Source organism: Corylus avellana, chromosome ca6 (genome assembly GCF_901000735.1).
Source record: "Corylus avellana chromosome ca6, CavTom2PMs-1.0".
Lineage (NCBI taxonomy): Eukaryota > Viridiplantae > Streptophyta > Magnoliopsida > Fagales > Betulaceae > Corylus > Corylus avellana.
In genome coordinates this window covers 2,979,342-2,994,033 of record NC_081546.1, presented here as the reverse complement: position 1 = coordinate 2,994,033, position 14,692 = coordinate 2,979,342, and the positions used below count along the sequence as shown (strand labels likewise).

The 14,692-nt window shown below is 37.0% G+C and overlaps 3 protein-coding genes across 3 annotated transcripts; all 3 read left to right on the top strand.

Annotated features, from left to right (window-relative positions):
* Positions 1 to 116: 116 nt before the first annotated feature.
* Positions 117 to 3,563, top strand: LOC132183619 (pentatricopeptide repeat-containing protein At3g09040, mitochondrial). Its single transcript, XM_059596978.1, has one exon. The coding sequence runs from the start codon at positions 142 to 144 to the stop codon at positions 3,220 to 3,222; it is 3,081 nt and encodes a 1,026-aa protein (XP_059452961.1). The 5' UTR covers positions 117 to 141; the 3' UTR covers positions 3,223 to 3,563.
* Positions 3,564 to 5,573: 2,010 nt separating this feature from the next.
* LOC132185662 (protein trichome berefringence-like 7) lies at positions 5,574 to 7,246 on the top strand. Its single transcript, XM_059599427.1, has 3 exons — positions 5,574 to 6,525; positions 6,617 to 6,775; positions 6,904 to 7,246. Exons 1-3 carry the CDS (start codon positions 5,804 to 5,806, stop codon positions 7,178 to 7,180), a joined length of 1,158 nt encoding a protein of 385 aa, XP_059455410.1. The 5' UTR covers positions 5,574 to 5,803; the 3' UTR covers positions 7,181 to 7,246.
* Positions 7,247 to 8,692: 1,446 nt separating this feature from the next.
* LOC132184385 (protein trichome berefringence-like 7) lies at positions 8,693 to 14,039 on the top strand. The gene is made up of 3 exons (XM_059598005.1): positions 8,693 to 9,954; positions 11,182 to 11,340; positions 13,411 to 14,039. The coding sequence occupies exons 1-3, from the start codon at positions 9,134 to 9,136 to the stop codon at positions 13,712 to 13,714; spliced, it is 1,284 nt and encodes a 427-aa protein (XP_059453988.1). The 5' UTR covers positions 8,693 to 9,133; the 3' UTR covers positions 13,715 to 14,039.
* Positions 14,040 to 14,692: the final 653 nt, after the last annotated feature.

The following is a 14,692-nucleotide window of genomic DNA, read 5'->3' as shown; positions in this document are numbered from 1 at the left end:
TCCCTTCTTCATATTGAAAAAAGAAAAGAAAAGAAAAGAAAAGAAAGAGGTTTGTAAGTAAGAAAGACCACGTCTACAAGGCTACAAGCACTACTTAACTAACTTACCCACCCGAGTCATGTCGCAAATGCCTCCGAGTCAATGCGCCTCAGACCTTCTTCCAGATCATTACCCTTCTCAATCACTCGCTCCCTTCTTCGTCACTTATACAAGTTCTCCACGAGTACAAACAAGGCCACTCAACTGGGTCGAAACCCAGAAGCCCTTCTGCCTTCCCATCTCTTGCAAGCTTGCTTACACCAATGCAAACGATTCAAAACCCACAATCTGTTCGACGAAATGCCTCGAATACGGGCTCAAGCTTCAAATACCAGCAAAATTATCCATGCCCAGAGCCTAAAGCTTGGTGTCGGCCCTGTCGGGTCAAAAGGGTCGCTAGGAACCGCTATTGCCAAGTGTGGCAATGTGGACTTTGCTGAGAAGGCGTTTAACGGGCTGGAGAAGAGGGACGTATTGGCTTGGAACTCGGTTCTTTGCTTGTACTCGAGGCGGGGGTGGTTGGAACAGATTGTGAAGTCTTTTGGGTTACTGAGGGAACGTGGGGTATTGCCAAATGAGTTCACGCATGCAATCGTTTTGTCCGCTTGTGCAAGATTGGTGGATGTTGAGTATGGCAGGCAAGTCCATTGTAGTGTTGTTAAGACGGGGCTCGAGTCAAGCTCTTTCTGTGAAGGTGCACTAATTGATATGTATGCCAAGTGCAATCGTGTGAGTGTTGCTCGGAGAATATTTGATGGGGCTGAGGATTTAGGCACAGTTTCTTGGACTGCCATGATTGCTGGTTACGTTCAAGCTGGTTTACCTGAAGAGGGGCTCAAAGTGTTTGAGGAGATGCAGAAAGTTGGCCGTGCTCCAGACCAGGTGGCCTTTGTGACTGTCATAAGTGCGTGTGTAAAAATTGGAAGGCTTGATGATGCACGTCAATTGTTTGCCAAGATGCCCAATCCGAATGTTATTGCATGGAATGTGATGATTTCTGGGCATGCCAAGGAAGGTTATGTTGCGGAAGCTTTTACATTTTTCCTAAAAATGAGGAAAGCTGGAGTAACATCCACAAGATCTACACTTGGGAGTGTTTTAAGTGCAATTGCCAGTTTGGGGGCTCTAGATTATGGTTTGTTAGTTCATGCTCAGGCAATTAAGCAGGGGTTGGATTCTAATGTCTATGTGGGCAGCTCTTTGATTAATATGTACGCCAAGTGTGAGAATCTGGATCCTGCAAAGAAAGTATTTGATGCTTTAGATGAGAAAAATGTTGTCTTGTGGAATGCGATGCTTGCAGGTTATGCACAGAATGGGTGTGCCCATAAAGTCATTGAATTATTCTCTAATATGAAAGGATCTGGCTTTCATCCTGATGACTTTACCTACACTAGCATTCTAAGTGCATGTGCTTGCTTGGAATATCTAGAAACAGGCCGCCAATTGCATTCTTTTATTATCAAGAACAGACTGTCATCAAATTTATTTGTGGGTAATGCATTGGTTGATATGTATGCTAAATCAGGGGATCTGAAAGAGGCGAGGAAGCAGTTTGAGCTCATAAGCAATCAAGACAATGTCTCTTGGAATGCAATTATTGTGGGGTATGTGCAGGAAGAGAAAGAGGATGAGGCTTTCTACATGTTCCGAAGAATGAATTTGTGTGGACTCGTCCCTGATGAGGTGTCCCTGGCCAGTATACTCAGTGCTTGTGCAAGTGTTCAAGCACTTGACCAAGGAAAACAAGTCCATTGTCTTTCTGTTAAATCTGGTCTGGAAACAAGTGTTTATGCTGCGAGCTCCCTTATTGACATGTATGTGAAGTGTGGGGTGATTGGGGCTGCATGCAAAGTTTTCTCTTGCATGCCTGAGCGAAGCGTGGTCTCCATGAATGCTATGATTGCTGGGTATGCTCAAAATAATTTAGAGGAAGCAATAGATTTGTTTTGCAAGATGCAGGCTACAGGAATGAATCCAACTGAAATCACTTTGGTAAGCCTTTTAGATGCGTGTAATGGACCACTTATGCTAACACTAGGAGTCCAAATCCACTGCGTTACAGTAAAGCGGGGCCTTTTGAATCGTGGTGACTTCTTGCGTGTCTCCCTGTTGGGCATGTACTTGAAATCCAAAAGAAAAGCAGATGTGGATATTCTTTTCTCAGAGTTTCCAAATCCAAAAAGCATAGTGTTATGGACTGCTGTCATTTCAGGACTTACTCAAAATGATTGCAGTGAGGAGGCTTTGCAGTTATATCGAGAAATGCGGAGCGAGAATGCCCTACCAGACCAGGCTACTTTTGCTAGTGTCCTTCGTGTTTGTGCTGTCTTATCTTCTTTGATAGATGGTAGGGAGATCCATTCCCTCATCTTCCACACTGGTTTTGACTTAGATGAGTTAACATGTAGCGCCCTTGTAGATATGTATGCTAAATGTGGGGACGTAAAAAGCTCTGTTCAAGTTTTTGAAGAAATGGGTTGTAAAAATGATGTTATTTCTTGGAACTCTATGATAGTGGGGTTAGCAAAAAATGGTTATGCCGAATATGCACTTAAGATATTTAATGAGATGAAGCAAACGTGTGTTATGCCTGATGATGTCACATTCCTTGGTGTTCTCACTGCATGTAGTCATGCAGGGAGAGTATCTGAAGGCCGTCAGATCTTTGACACTATGGTCAATTATTATGGCATCCAGCCCAGAGTAGATCATTGTGCCTGCATGGTTGATCTTTTTGGCCGATGGGGTTTCCTTAAAGAAGCGGAGGAATTCATTGACAAACTAAAATGTAAACCTGATGCTATGATTTGGGCCACCTTACTTGGTGCTTGCAGATTACATGGAGATCACATAAGGGGGCAGCGGGCGGCTGAGGAACTCATTGAGTTAGATCCGCAAAATTCTTCATCCTATGTGCTACTTTCTAATTTATATGCTGCATCAGGAAACTGGGATGGAGTTAATTTTTTGAGGAGGGCAATGAAAGAAAAAGGAGTTAGAAAAGTGCCTGGATGTAGCTGGATTGAAGTGGGACAAAAGAAGAACTTATTTGTTGCCGGGGATACGTCTCATACCAGTGCGGATGAAATCCATGCAACTCTGAAGGATTTGACTGCACTAATGAAAGAATATGGTTATGTTGCTGAGACTGATTCTTTTTTGCATGACGAAGAGTGCTAAAGGCGCTCTTATGTCTATTCTTGCTCTAGCAAACATTGAAAATCCTTTCTGTGCATGCCACAGAGGATAAAGTTGGCTAGACCAATGTTTCATTAGTGCAGTCAAATCCTGAATGGCCATTTGGCTAAGAGCAGGATGAATAAGTTGGCTTGACCAATGTTTTTGGAGGTCTAGATCTGCATAAAGCCTTCATTTCTGATTCTCTGTGTGGGGACTCTGTCACTCAAGCATTTCCAGCGTCCTATCAATTTGGGGAAGTAGAAGTGTCTTGACGGCTCAAATTGATCCATCCAGACTACAGAGTATCAGGACTCAATATTAAATTACAGTGTCTCACCCATGGGCCCGGAAAAAGTGCACACATTTTGAGATGACTATCAAGGAAAGTCAGATTGGATTAAGCTTCTCTGACATGCTCAAAGAAGCACCATAAGTTACATTTTTAATTCTTTTCATGATTGGAATTTTTTGACAAATTTTCCCTGTCTCTGTGGATAGTAAATTCTATTGATAGTTAAGTGCTAAAATATGAAGAAGCTTGATCTGAAACTTTGATGAAAGCTACCTGAGTGATGAGGATGATAGAGAAATTGTTGTAGTTAATATTTTTGTAATTTGACTAAACCCTTATTCGTAAAGCTAAGGATGAAGAACAATCATGCATAAATGATAAAATTATGGAAGTTCAGATTGCTCTCAGAGTTACATAATACTTTCTTATGTATAAAATTAGCATTTAGAAACTTGTGAGAGGATTCATGGTAATGTTCTACTGTTATCTCTTTTCTATTTGCTTCAAGTAATTCATTTAATAATATAATTGTATGGTCATTGTAAGTAAAGAAGATAGAAGAGCTCACTTATGCTGTTATCACTTTCTTTTTGCTTAGATTTTGATTCCTTCTTTTTGTCATAGGAATCATCAACTAGTTCTTGATTTATTTTGAAAAGCTTTATTGCTGAAACAATGAGACTCTTATTCTTTTTGTTCCAGAGAGAGTACCATGCCTAGATTTTGAGTAAAAGGTTCTAGATTTCAACCCCTGATGTCTTATTTGGAGAGATAATGAGTGTATGTTGTGTGCAGACGGCTGGTCGGTACAATCATAAAAGAAAGAAAAGATACCTCTATGTATGGTTAATGAAACTAGAAAAGGAAGGAAATAACTCTTGTAATTCTGAAGTAGAATTCAGACAGAGGAAGAAAAGAAAAGAAAAGAGTTGGCGTATAAGAAGCTTTTGATGGTTCTAAAGCTATTTTTTCCTGGGACCTGTAAATAGCTGATTTTATGAGGGTTTCATTAAGGTTTTTAATGTTTTGTTATGGTGTAAAAACAATTAATTTAACCTGCTTTCGGTTTATTAAATGTTTCTTAACCTTTAATTGTACATAAAACTCAACCACTTTGACTTATATTCCAGTTTAGTAAATGTAATTAATGTTAATCACATTTTTCATTTCTATTAAATGTAACGGGCTTTTGATTACGGAAAAGGATCCTCTTCAGTCCAAAAGGACTGGAGAGGCCTCTAGTTAATGGCCAGGATAGCCTTAGGAGAATCTTAGGGTCATCCTCATGCCACGTGTCCCACCTATTAAAATATTATTTTTTTTTTATTTTAAAAATAAATAAAAAGTAAAATTATATATATATATATATATATATATATATATATATATATTCAGTTTTTTTATAAGGCCCTTGCGGGTGGTCCGGCCAACCCCAATGGCCTTATAAAAAAACAGAAAAAAAAAAAAAGAAAAAAAAAGATATTATCATATTATTTTAGTTTTTATTTATTTTTAAAATTAAAAAAAAATATATATTTTAATAAGTGGGACACGTGGCATGAGGATGGCCCTTGGATTCTCCTAGGGCCATCTTGGCCATTAACTGGAGGCCTCTTCAGTCCAAAAGGACTGGAGAGGATCTAGATTCTCTGATTACACACTTTTTCAGTTAATTATAATCAATGTCTTCTAACCGACCCACAAGTATTACAATTAAGAGATTGCATGTGACCTATATAGCTAATTTTATGAGGGTTTCATTTACGTTTTTAATGTTTTCTTATGGTGTATTTAATGCATAAAAGGATACCAGAACTGTAGCAAAAATTGAATCTAATCGATCACTTAATGTGCAAAGGGAAAAAAAAAAAACCAATCTCTTTGATTCTCCAATTACTATTCTTGACCTTTAATTGTAAAATTTAACTTACTTTTAGTTTATTATATGTTTTTTGAGGTTTAATTGTACATAAAACTCATCCAATATGAGTTTATTTCAGTTTATCAAATGTAATTAATGTGAACAAAAATGTAACTTGCTATTTTTTCGGTTTATAATCAATGTCTGTCTTGTAACACCTGCAGGTATTACAACCCATTGATGTATATATATATGTTTGCTCAACCAGCTCCCTACTTCACCACGGTTTTTAAGCCTCTTCCCACTAATTGCTGGAACTTATATAAAACTTGTGTTTATATTTGAATTTATGTGCTTAACTTTAAATCTTTCGTTTTGGATTAATATTGTTGACAATTGCATGCTCTTGTTTGTGGGTTGTTAAAACCATGGAGAAGATGAGTAAGTTGATGTTCAATGGGCCTATTGCATGTGCCTCATTGACATACTTTCTTTTAGCCATGGCATTGGGATATTTGTGTTTGTTTCACAGTTTTCGCCCGGGCATTCATATTTCTGAGATTCCCAAGTACTCTGACGGGTCTAATGGCACATGCAATGTCTTTGAAGGAAGTTGGATGTATGATGAAAGTTACCCTTTATACGATTCCTCAAAATGTCCATTTGCAGAACGTGGATGGAATTGCTGGGCTAATGGGAGGAAAGATAAAGGCTATGCAAAATACAGGTGGAAGCCCAACAACTGTGACCTTCCAAGGTTCAACGCACTTGCAATGCTTGAAATGTTTCGTGGGAAAAGAATTGTTTTTGTGGGTGATTCGTTGGGCAGAGCACAGTGGGAGTCTTTTGTTTGTTTGCTCATGACAGGAGTGGAGGATAAGAAGAGTGTGTATGAAGTGAATGGAAATAAGATCACCAAAACCATCAGGTTTTTAGGCGTGCGGTTCAGTTCCTTCAATCTTAGTGTTGACTTTTATCGATCGGTTTTCCTGGTGCAGCATGGCTCTGTGCCAAGCCATTCACCCGACTGGGTGAGGAAAACGCTTAGACTCGATGAGTTGGATGATATTAGCAACGAGTGGGTTGATTCTGATATTCTCATATTTAATTCAGGCGGCTGGTGGACAGAGAGTAGGTTATTTCGTGAAATGTAAGTCCTTCATTCAAACATCTTTGCCTAGCAAGATTATCATTTTTTCAGCCCTGTTTCCGGATCTCCATTAAGCTTTTCAATATTGCAGGGGCTGCTTTTTTCAGGTGGGTGATACATTGGATGTCGGGATGCCAGTCACAACAGGCTACAGAAAAGCATTAGACACATGGGCATCTTGGGCTGAGACTGCAATCAACACATCGAGGACAAGAGTGTTCGTCAAGACTTTTGAAGGCGGCCATTGGAGGTGTCTAGCTAGCTAGCTTATTATCCTTCTGTTTATGCTTATTCATCATGATTATCATATCATATTCAATATTCATATAATGCAAATGTAAGTGATATATTCTTGTATTAATTTGAGCCATTATGCAGTGGTGAAAATGGGGGTTCTTGCAAAGTGACTCAACGCCCTTCGCTAGACACCAATGGCAGAGACAGAAACGAGGTTTCAGACATCATGATCCAAGTTGTTGGGAAAATGAAAATTCCTGTGACAATTCTGCATGTTACCTCAATGTCTGCATTCCGCAGTGATGGACATGTGGGCAGGTGGAGTGACAATCCATCTGTACCTGATTGTAGCCATTGGTGTCTACCTGGTGTACCTGAAACATGGAATCAACTTCTCTTCTCATTTCTCCTACCCTAGATTGGGCCTCCCTTTCACATTTTTGTGCACAAAGAGGTGTTATTTATCATCATATTATCAATCGAGTTGTGCCTACATCATCAGACAATTAAATTTATTTGTCAAATTTTGTTACTTAATTTTTTTCATCAATGTTTTGTCACGCACGTGACGACCATGTCACATAAATTTGTAAAAAAATTATAATAAAAATCATATTCCGCGAGCATTTTCCTTATCAATTTACCTTCATGATCTTAAAGGCATGTAAATATAATTACCACTTTTGTTATTAGCATCTCCAGCAAAGGTCGTTATTTTAGCTATTGAAAATACTATTTTTTTAATTGCAGCTATTAGTTTTTCATCGGTCAAAACGGTTTGGTTTTGGCTTTTATCGGTTATTAACCGATGATTTTCGGTTAAATGATTTATTAACTGATAGCAAATCAATAAGAAATTTAACCGAAATTATCGGTTAAACGGTTCGGCTAAACCGGTTAATCGGTTTAACCGTGAGCTTTATATTGATTTATTTTGTTGGGCCAAAAATGAGTTTTTTTGACTTTTGAGAGCCCAAATACTTTTGTTGGGCTAAAATAACTTATTAAAAATGAGTTGTTTTAGGGCCCAAATACTTTTTGTTCGGACCCAAATATTTGTTTTTTAGTCTAAAAATTGATGCTTTTTTATATTGATCCACTACAACTTTTATTTTTTTATTTATTTTATATATATTATAAAATACATTTTTCCAAAACAAATTGACAAGTTAACATAATGAATGCTAATTAGACTAACAAAACTAGTTAATGAAAAATGCTTTCACCAAAGGCAAATAAATCCCATCTAACGCCATCACTAAAAAAAAATCAAGCCTACCCAAACTCAAATTAAGATAAGGTTACATAGGTATATAAATAATTCCAAAACTACGTCGTTTTGGCATCCCTACTTAACGGTTTATATCGGTTAACCAATATGAAATTTCTAACCGAACCGAACAAAACCGATAAGCATATCGGTATAAAAAATTTAGTTACGGTTAATATCGATTCAGTCGAAACTAGTACATGGCCAATAATCGATAACCGGTTAATCTGCCTACACCTACTCATTATACACTCCAACAGAATATTTATTTTAACTTTAGTAATGTTTTTATTTTCATTGAGGGAGAGGGAGAGGGAGAGAGAGAGAGAAAAAAGAATAAAAAAATCTTACAGATTGCTATTAATATGAAAGTCAACCGTAGCAAATTTTAGAAAAACTTTTATTTTATAGTGTATGCGGAAGCTCGGAAGAGAGTAATAAAAGCTAAATTTTAACAAAATTTATATTTTAAAGTGACCGGAGGAGATAATATGATATAACCAATACTAAAAGTAGATGATAAAATTAAATAAATCTCCCGTAGCCAGTAGAATTCGCATAGCATGTTCAATCTCACAGAGGCCGACCACATCTGATTACACCCATCTTTCTGCTTTCTAGAATACCACCGACAAAACAAGCGCTCAACTTGCAGTGAACAGCTACACGTTTTAGTAAACTTTTTACTTCAGTTAGTTAAGAAATCAATGTCTGGTTGAAGGGTTGAAGCAAGATCGTTGCATAAGCCATTGTCAGAAGACTCTTTACGAAATGACCAAAACGTCCTCAACCTATACCTCCTCGCTCATCCAGCTACCCCCCAACGCCTTCAATCTGCACATCACAGTTTCCCTTCGGTTTCTAGTTGCCGAAACTGTAAGATTTCTGTATACTTTTGAGCATTTTATGGTTGTTCCAGATTCTCTGCTTCATGGGTCCTCCGGTGCTTAAGATTTTGTCTTGATTTGATCTTTTTCTGGATAAGTAGGCGGTTAAGTAGGCATTTTGAATTAATGGGGATGTATTTTGATGTGGGTTTGCTTCATTTTTGTGGTTGATTAATGTTGAAAACTTGAGTACTTTGTGCGGGGTGTTCAAAAGATGGTGATGATCAGTGAGTTCGATTGGGCCACATTTGACCATTTCCGGCCTTTCTTCACAAGGGTTTTCTGTTTTCGTGAGAGAATGGCAAAGGTTCATTGTAAAATCTTGGTATTTCTATCATTGGATGGACTTGTGGCAATGATCTCATTGATATCCTTCCTTTCAGCCATGGCATTTGGATATATGTATTTATTTCCCACTCATAGCCCAGTCATTCGTAGTTATGGAATTCCTGAGTCCAATGTATCTAATGGTAGATCAAGATGCGATGTTTTTAAAGGAAGGTGGATCCATGATGAAAGTTATCCTTTATATGATTCCTCTAGATGCCCATTTGCAGAACGTGGATTTAATTGCTTGGCTAATGGGCGGAAAGATAGTGATTATACAAAATGGAGGTGGAAGCCGCAGAAGTGCGATATTCCAAGGTTCAGTGCAGGTGCGATTCTGGAGAAGCTTCGTGGGAAAAGAGTCGTTTTTGTAGGTGATTCATTGGGTAGAACACAGTGGGAGTCTTTGATATGTTTGCTTATGACAGGGGTGGAGGATAAGAGGAGTGTATATGAAGTCAATGGGCATAAGATCACTAAACAGATTATGTTTTTAGGTGTACGTTTTAGTTCTTTCAATCTTAGTATTGACTTTTATCGATCAGTTTTCCTGGTACAGCCTGGTCCGGTGCCAAGGCATGCACCGAAGAGGGTGAAGTCAACTCTGAGACTTGATAAGTTGGATGCTCTTAGCAAAGAGTGGATTAATTCTGATGTTCTGATCTTTAATTCAGGACACTGGTGGACAAGGACTAAGCTCTTTGAAATGTAAGTTTCCTAATCCCCTCAGCATTGCTGCCATGAATGATGTTTGTTGAATTACTTGCTAAAAAATATATTGAATTATGACTTTGGTATGCAATCTGATACCAGCAAACTATTAAGCTTCTTATTGCCATCTCAGGAACATGGCAATTCAGCTGCAAAAGAAATGTATCTATGCACGATCTCTTTTGCCATTCTGTGTCTTTTCTGACTACTGTTTTGCTTGACATATAAATTACTTATCTTATTGTTTCTGTAAGTCGTTCATTTTCCTTTTATCTAAAACTTTCCACTTATTTATTTCAGTCGGGGCTATTTGAGTATATTTTTGTTGGGTATTCATTTTATAGGTTTAATGTGTGTATACAAAGAGAGGTTGGGACTTGGTTTTAGGCCTATCTGAAGAAATAGTTCTTGAGATTGGATGGGAAAGGTGCAGGGTGGGAGTGAATTGGAATTGTATTCCTGTAAATAGAGTGATTCTTCATTTTGAATTTAGGCACAACATGAAACCCAATAACATATTTAGACATCTTACAACATCGTCATTATAGGCAGAATAGAAGATTTGCAAGAGCTATTATAGTAAAATTCCAATAGTTTTAAAACTGTGTATTGTGTTGGTGGTAACAAGAGAAAGAACAGGATGTGTTTGTGGTGATTCTGCATAGAGCAACCTCGAAGTATGAAAAGTTTTAGAGGAGGAAATCTTAAAAGGGAGTAAGATATATCTGACTTGGATTTAGCATAAATTTCTTTTGGAAAACATGCTTATTTTCATAGGGGGCAGTTATTTATTATGCAGAGAATACCCGTGTCTTCAATCTTGGTAATGAAAGTTAGACTCTGTAATAGCCAATAGCCTCTAGTTCAAATGATGTTTCCTCTCCCTATAAGAGTGGAGATGCGGTCCTGAGTTCAAAACTCACGAGTGTTTGTAACTTATCAATGAAAAAAAAGAAAAAAAATAGAAAAAAGAAGAAAAAGAAGTTGGTATTTGTTTCTACTATCTTCTGTATTTCTTTCCTTGCCATCCTGTATATCTGAATATGATATATTATATGCCCCTTGGATTTTTGGAATGATTTTTCTTTGTCAACAATCAACATGGATCTCTATTAAGCTTTTCATAAATTTGTACTTACGGAATTTTCAGCTTTTGCTTTTGCAGTTAAGATTGTGCTTTTAATAATTGCATATGCAGAATGATCCTAATATGTTTCCAAACAGGGGCTGCTATTTTCAGGTAGGTAATTCGCTGAAGCTTGGAATGCCAGTCTCTAAAGCCTTCGGGAGAGCATTAGACACTTGGGCATCTTGGGTAGAGACTATGATCAACAGAAATAGAACAAGTGTATTCTTTCGGACTTTCGAATCATCCCATTGGAGGTGTGTTGTCTAGTTAGTCATTGTGTTTGCTGCCATTTTATGCTCATATTTTTCTTCTTCTTTTTTTGTAGCCAACGTGTTAATAGCTTTTTCAGGTTAACTAAATAATAGGTGAATTTTCAGTTAGATATAGATTTGATGGATCTATTACTTTGCTTTAGTCTTTAACTCAATGTTATAACAGGTTTCTCATACCCATTAACCTTTAAATCTCTCTTCTTCTTTTTTTTTAACTGGTAAAATGCTGCTTATTGTGGTTTAGATAATCAAAAATTTAAGTAATTAGTTTATAGTGGAACAGAGTTTATCCATATAAGAAAGCTAGCAACTCTATGGTCTTTCCTCCAAGTATGGGGGGTTCGAATGGCTATTGTTTGTGCTTGAAAGGTTATGAAACAAGTCGAATCCCAATCCCTTTACTAAATATGCCTCCATGAAACTTGAGACATGGATGCACATATCCGCACCAGCAGATGGTTTTTCAAAGTGACTTAGTGCCCCCTTACCAGAACTAGGTGAAGGGACTCATGCATAGAACAATATGGCTGGGAGGAATGAATTATGAATGGCTTATGGTGTGGCATGGTGTGAGTTGAGTATGTCCTAGATACCACAAGCACTCTTGAAGGAGGCCCTCCAGAAACCGGTTGCAAGATCTTGTGCCAAATTAATCCATAACCAACAGAAACAATTACAACAGTGATGCATTTATTTATGCACACGTCGACACACATCTTTACATGGACAATTATAGGTGGAGCAAGAGGGATTGGGGGGAGGGGGGGGGGTGTCATATTTTACAGTAATTAGGGCTCTAAATGAATAGAGCTGTTTATGAACAGCTCAAGCTTGGCTCGTTAAGCTCGTGTGCGTGTGTATATATTATTAACAATATAGCATACATTACTTATCAAAAAAAAAAATTAACAATATAGCATACATATGTCATTACTAACATCTATTCTAAATGAATAGAGCTATTTATGAACAGCTCAAGCTTGGCTCGTTAAGCTCGTGTGCGTTTGTATATATTATTAACATTATAGCATACATATGTCAATACTAACATCTATTGACATATATATTTGGGTATTTGTATTAGAAATTTGATGGCGTAGGATTAACTTAGTAAAAGGAATTTGGAATATAACTCGAGCTTGAGCTTGGCTTGTTTAATTAAATGAGTCAAGTTAAAGTCGAGCTCAAACTTGATTGATTTCTGTCGAGTTGAGTTTGAACATGTTCTTAAAGTTTGATTCAAGCTTGAACTCATATATCTTTTTCGAGCCGAATTTGAATAGCCAATACTTGGTCTGTAGTGCAAACTTTTTCCTTTTGATTTGCCCTTCTTTCATCTGGCCCATAAAAAAAAAGCCATCTGGTATAATTACTGTGGATCAGGGTCACTTTACCGATAGGTATAGTGCTCTACTTTTTCAAGCAGAGGAAGAGGAGGCTACTACAGAAAACGAGGCAACTAAGAATTTTGCGTAACGATACAGTTTTGGCTATTTCTACTGCCTTAGTTTAACAATTTCCAAAAACTAAAAAAGCAGAAAAAAGGTTTGCTCAACTGGGGTGCTAGTTTGAAATTGGATACTTTTGTTTATATATATATATATATATATATAGCTTATTATCTTGAATAGCTTTCAAGGCTTCTTAAGCTGCGAATGAGTACTAATCCCACTTGTATCTTTCCAGAAATTCTGGACTGATAAAAATGTTTTTTTTTTTTATCTTTGCCAGTGGTCGAAACTGGAATATATATATATATATATATATATATATATATATAGCTTATTCTCTTGAATAGCTTTCAAGGCTTCTTAAGCTGCGAATGAGTACCAATCCCACTTGTTTCTTTCCAGAAATTCTAGACAGATAAAAATGTTTTTTTTTTTTTTTCTAATCTTTGCCAGTGGTCGAAACTGGAATATATATATATATAGCTTATTCTCTTGAATAGCTTTCAAGGCTTCTTAAGCTGCGAATGAGTACTAATCCCACTTGTATCTTTCCAGAAATTCTGGACTGATAAAAATGTTTTTTTTTTGGTATCTTTGCCAGTGGTCGAAACCGGAATTCTTGCAAAGTGAGTAAACGCCCATCATTGACATCTCATGGGAGGGACCGAAGCCTATTTTCTGACATGATAATCAAGGTTGTGAAGAAAATGACCACTCGTGTAACAGTTCTGCATGTTACACCAATGGGGGCATTCCGGAGCGACGCGCATTTGGGTATTTGGAGTGACCATCCGTCTGTGCCTGATTGTAGCCATTGGTGTCTACCTGGTGTGCCTGATACATGGAATGAAATTATTTTCTCATATCTCCTGTCCAACAATGGGGTATCCTTCACTGAACAATAGAAGTTGTGCTGACTTTCTTGTTCTTTACCCATTTGCTAGAGAACCAAAGCGAGTTTGGGATGGTGGTTGCTAAATATCTGTGCTTTAGTCCCGCTCATATAAGGGAAGGAGAAGGACCCAAGGATTACCGATTGAACCAAAAAAATAGAGGGAAAAAAGCAGAGTTTGAGATGAACTGCAAATTGCATGTCAGTAGACAGTAGCTATGGCTGCTAGAAATTAAATTTGTATAATAACACGTATTTGTGAAGATCTGAAGCATTATTTTCAAATGAAAGCTTCCATATATTTGTAAAGGTATCTAGCCCGTTGGTTTGATAATTAATTTTACCATGACCAAAAAAAAAAAAAAGTTTTGTTCTAGTTGCTTGTCAATGTGACAATGTCTCTTTCTTTCCTTTTTTAGGCCTAATTACAATACCTTATTGATTTCTTTACAACTAAGACTGATCAAGAACTTCATATTGATTAGGGGAAGAAGTAACACTTGATTTTGGTACTTTTCAATGTCTAATTAGTGGATTTGTGATTATACTTGTATAAAGAAGGAAGAGTGAACATAAAAGATAAAATAGAAATAAATCAAAAATTCCTTTGGGTTTTTTATATTCTCCAATATTGTGAATATGACTAGCAGTGGGAAGGTAGGATTGCGGCTCAGTTGCTTCCTTTCTCATCTGTAGTGGAAAGGACTCCTCTTTCTCCTTTTCTGATGGATTTTTGTAGTTTAAAAATAAATAAATTCATAGGTACTCTTGTTTAATGCGCCATCATTTCACTAAATGACTGTAACATGTAATCCAACCTAATTTTCTTCTTTGTTATCGTGTAATTAAAGGAATTCATTCCAATAATCTCAAGGCCATTGTAATGTGGTACAGATTCATTTATATATTTATAAACTAATATATTTTGAATTTTATTTTAATTTTCTTTCTAAACAGTAAACAGAGTTGGAATAAAGAAATGAGTTCCCAT

Coding starts and splice junctions, on each gene's coding strand:
- LOC132185662 (XM_059599427.1), top strand. CDS start 5,804: ATGGAGAAGATGAGTAAGTTGATGTTCAATGGGCCTATTGCATGTGCC. Junction 6,526..6,616: donor AGTAGGTTATTTCGTGAAAT/GTAAGTCCTTCA, acceptor TCAATATTGCAG/GGGCTGCTTTTTTCAGGTGG. Junction 6,776..6,903: donor TTTGAAGGCGGCCATTGGAG/GTGTCTAGCTAG, acceptor GCCATTATGCAG/TGGTGAAAATGGGGGTTCTT.
- LOC132184385 (XM_059598005.1), top strand. CDS start 9,134: ATGGTGATGATCAGTGAGTTCGATTGGGCCACATTTGACCATTTCCGG. Junction 9,955..11,181: donor AGGACTAAGCTCTTTGAAAT/GTAAGTTTCCTA, acceptor GTTTCCAAACAG/GGGCTGCTATTTTCAGGTAG. Junction 11,341..13,410: donor TTCGAATCATCCCATTGGAG/GTGTGTTGTCTA, acceptor TATCTTTGCCAG/TGGTCGAAACCGGAATTCTT.
- LOC132183619 (XM_059596978.1), top strand. CDS start 142: ATGCGCCTCAGACCTTCTTCCAGATCATTACCCTTCTCAATCACTCGC.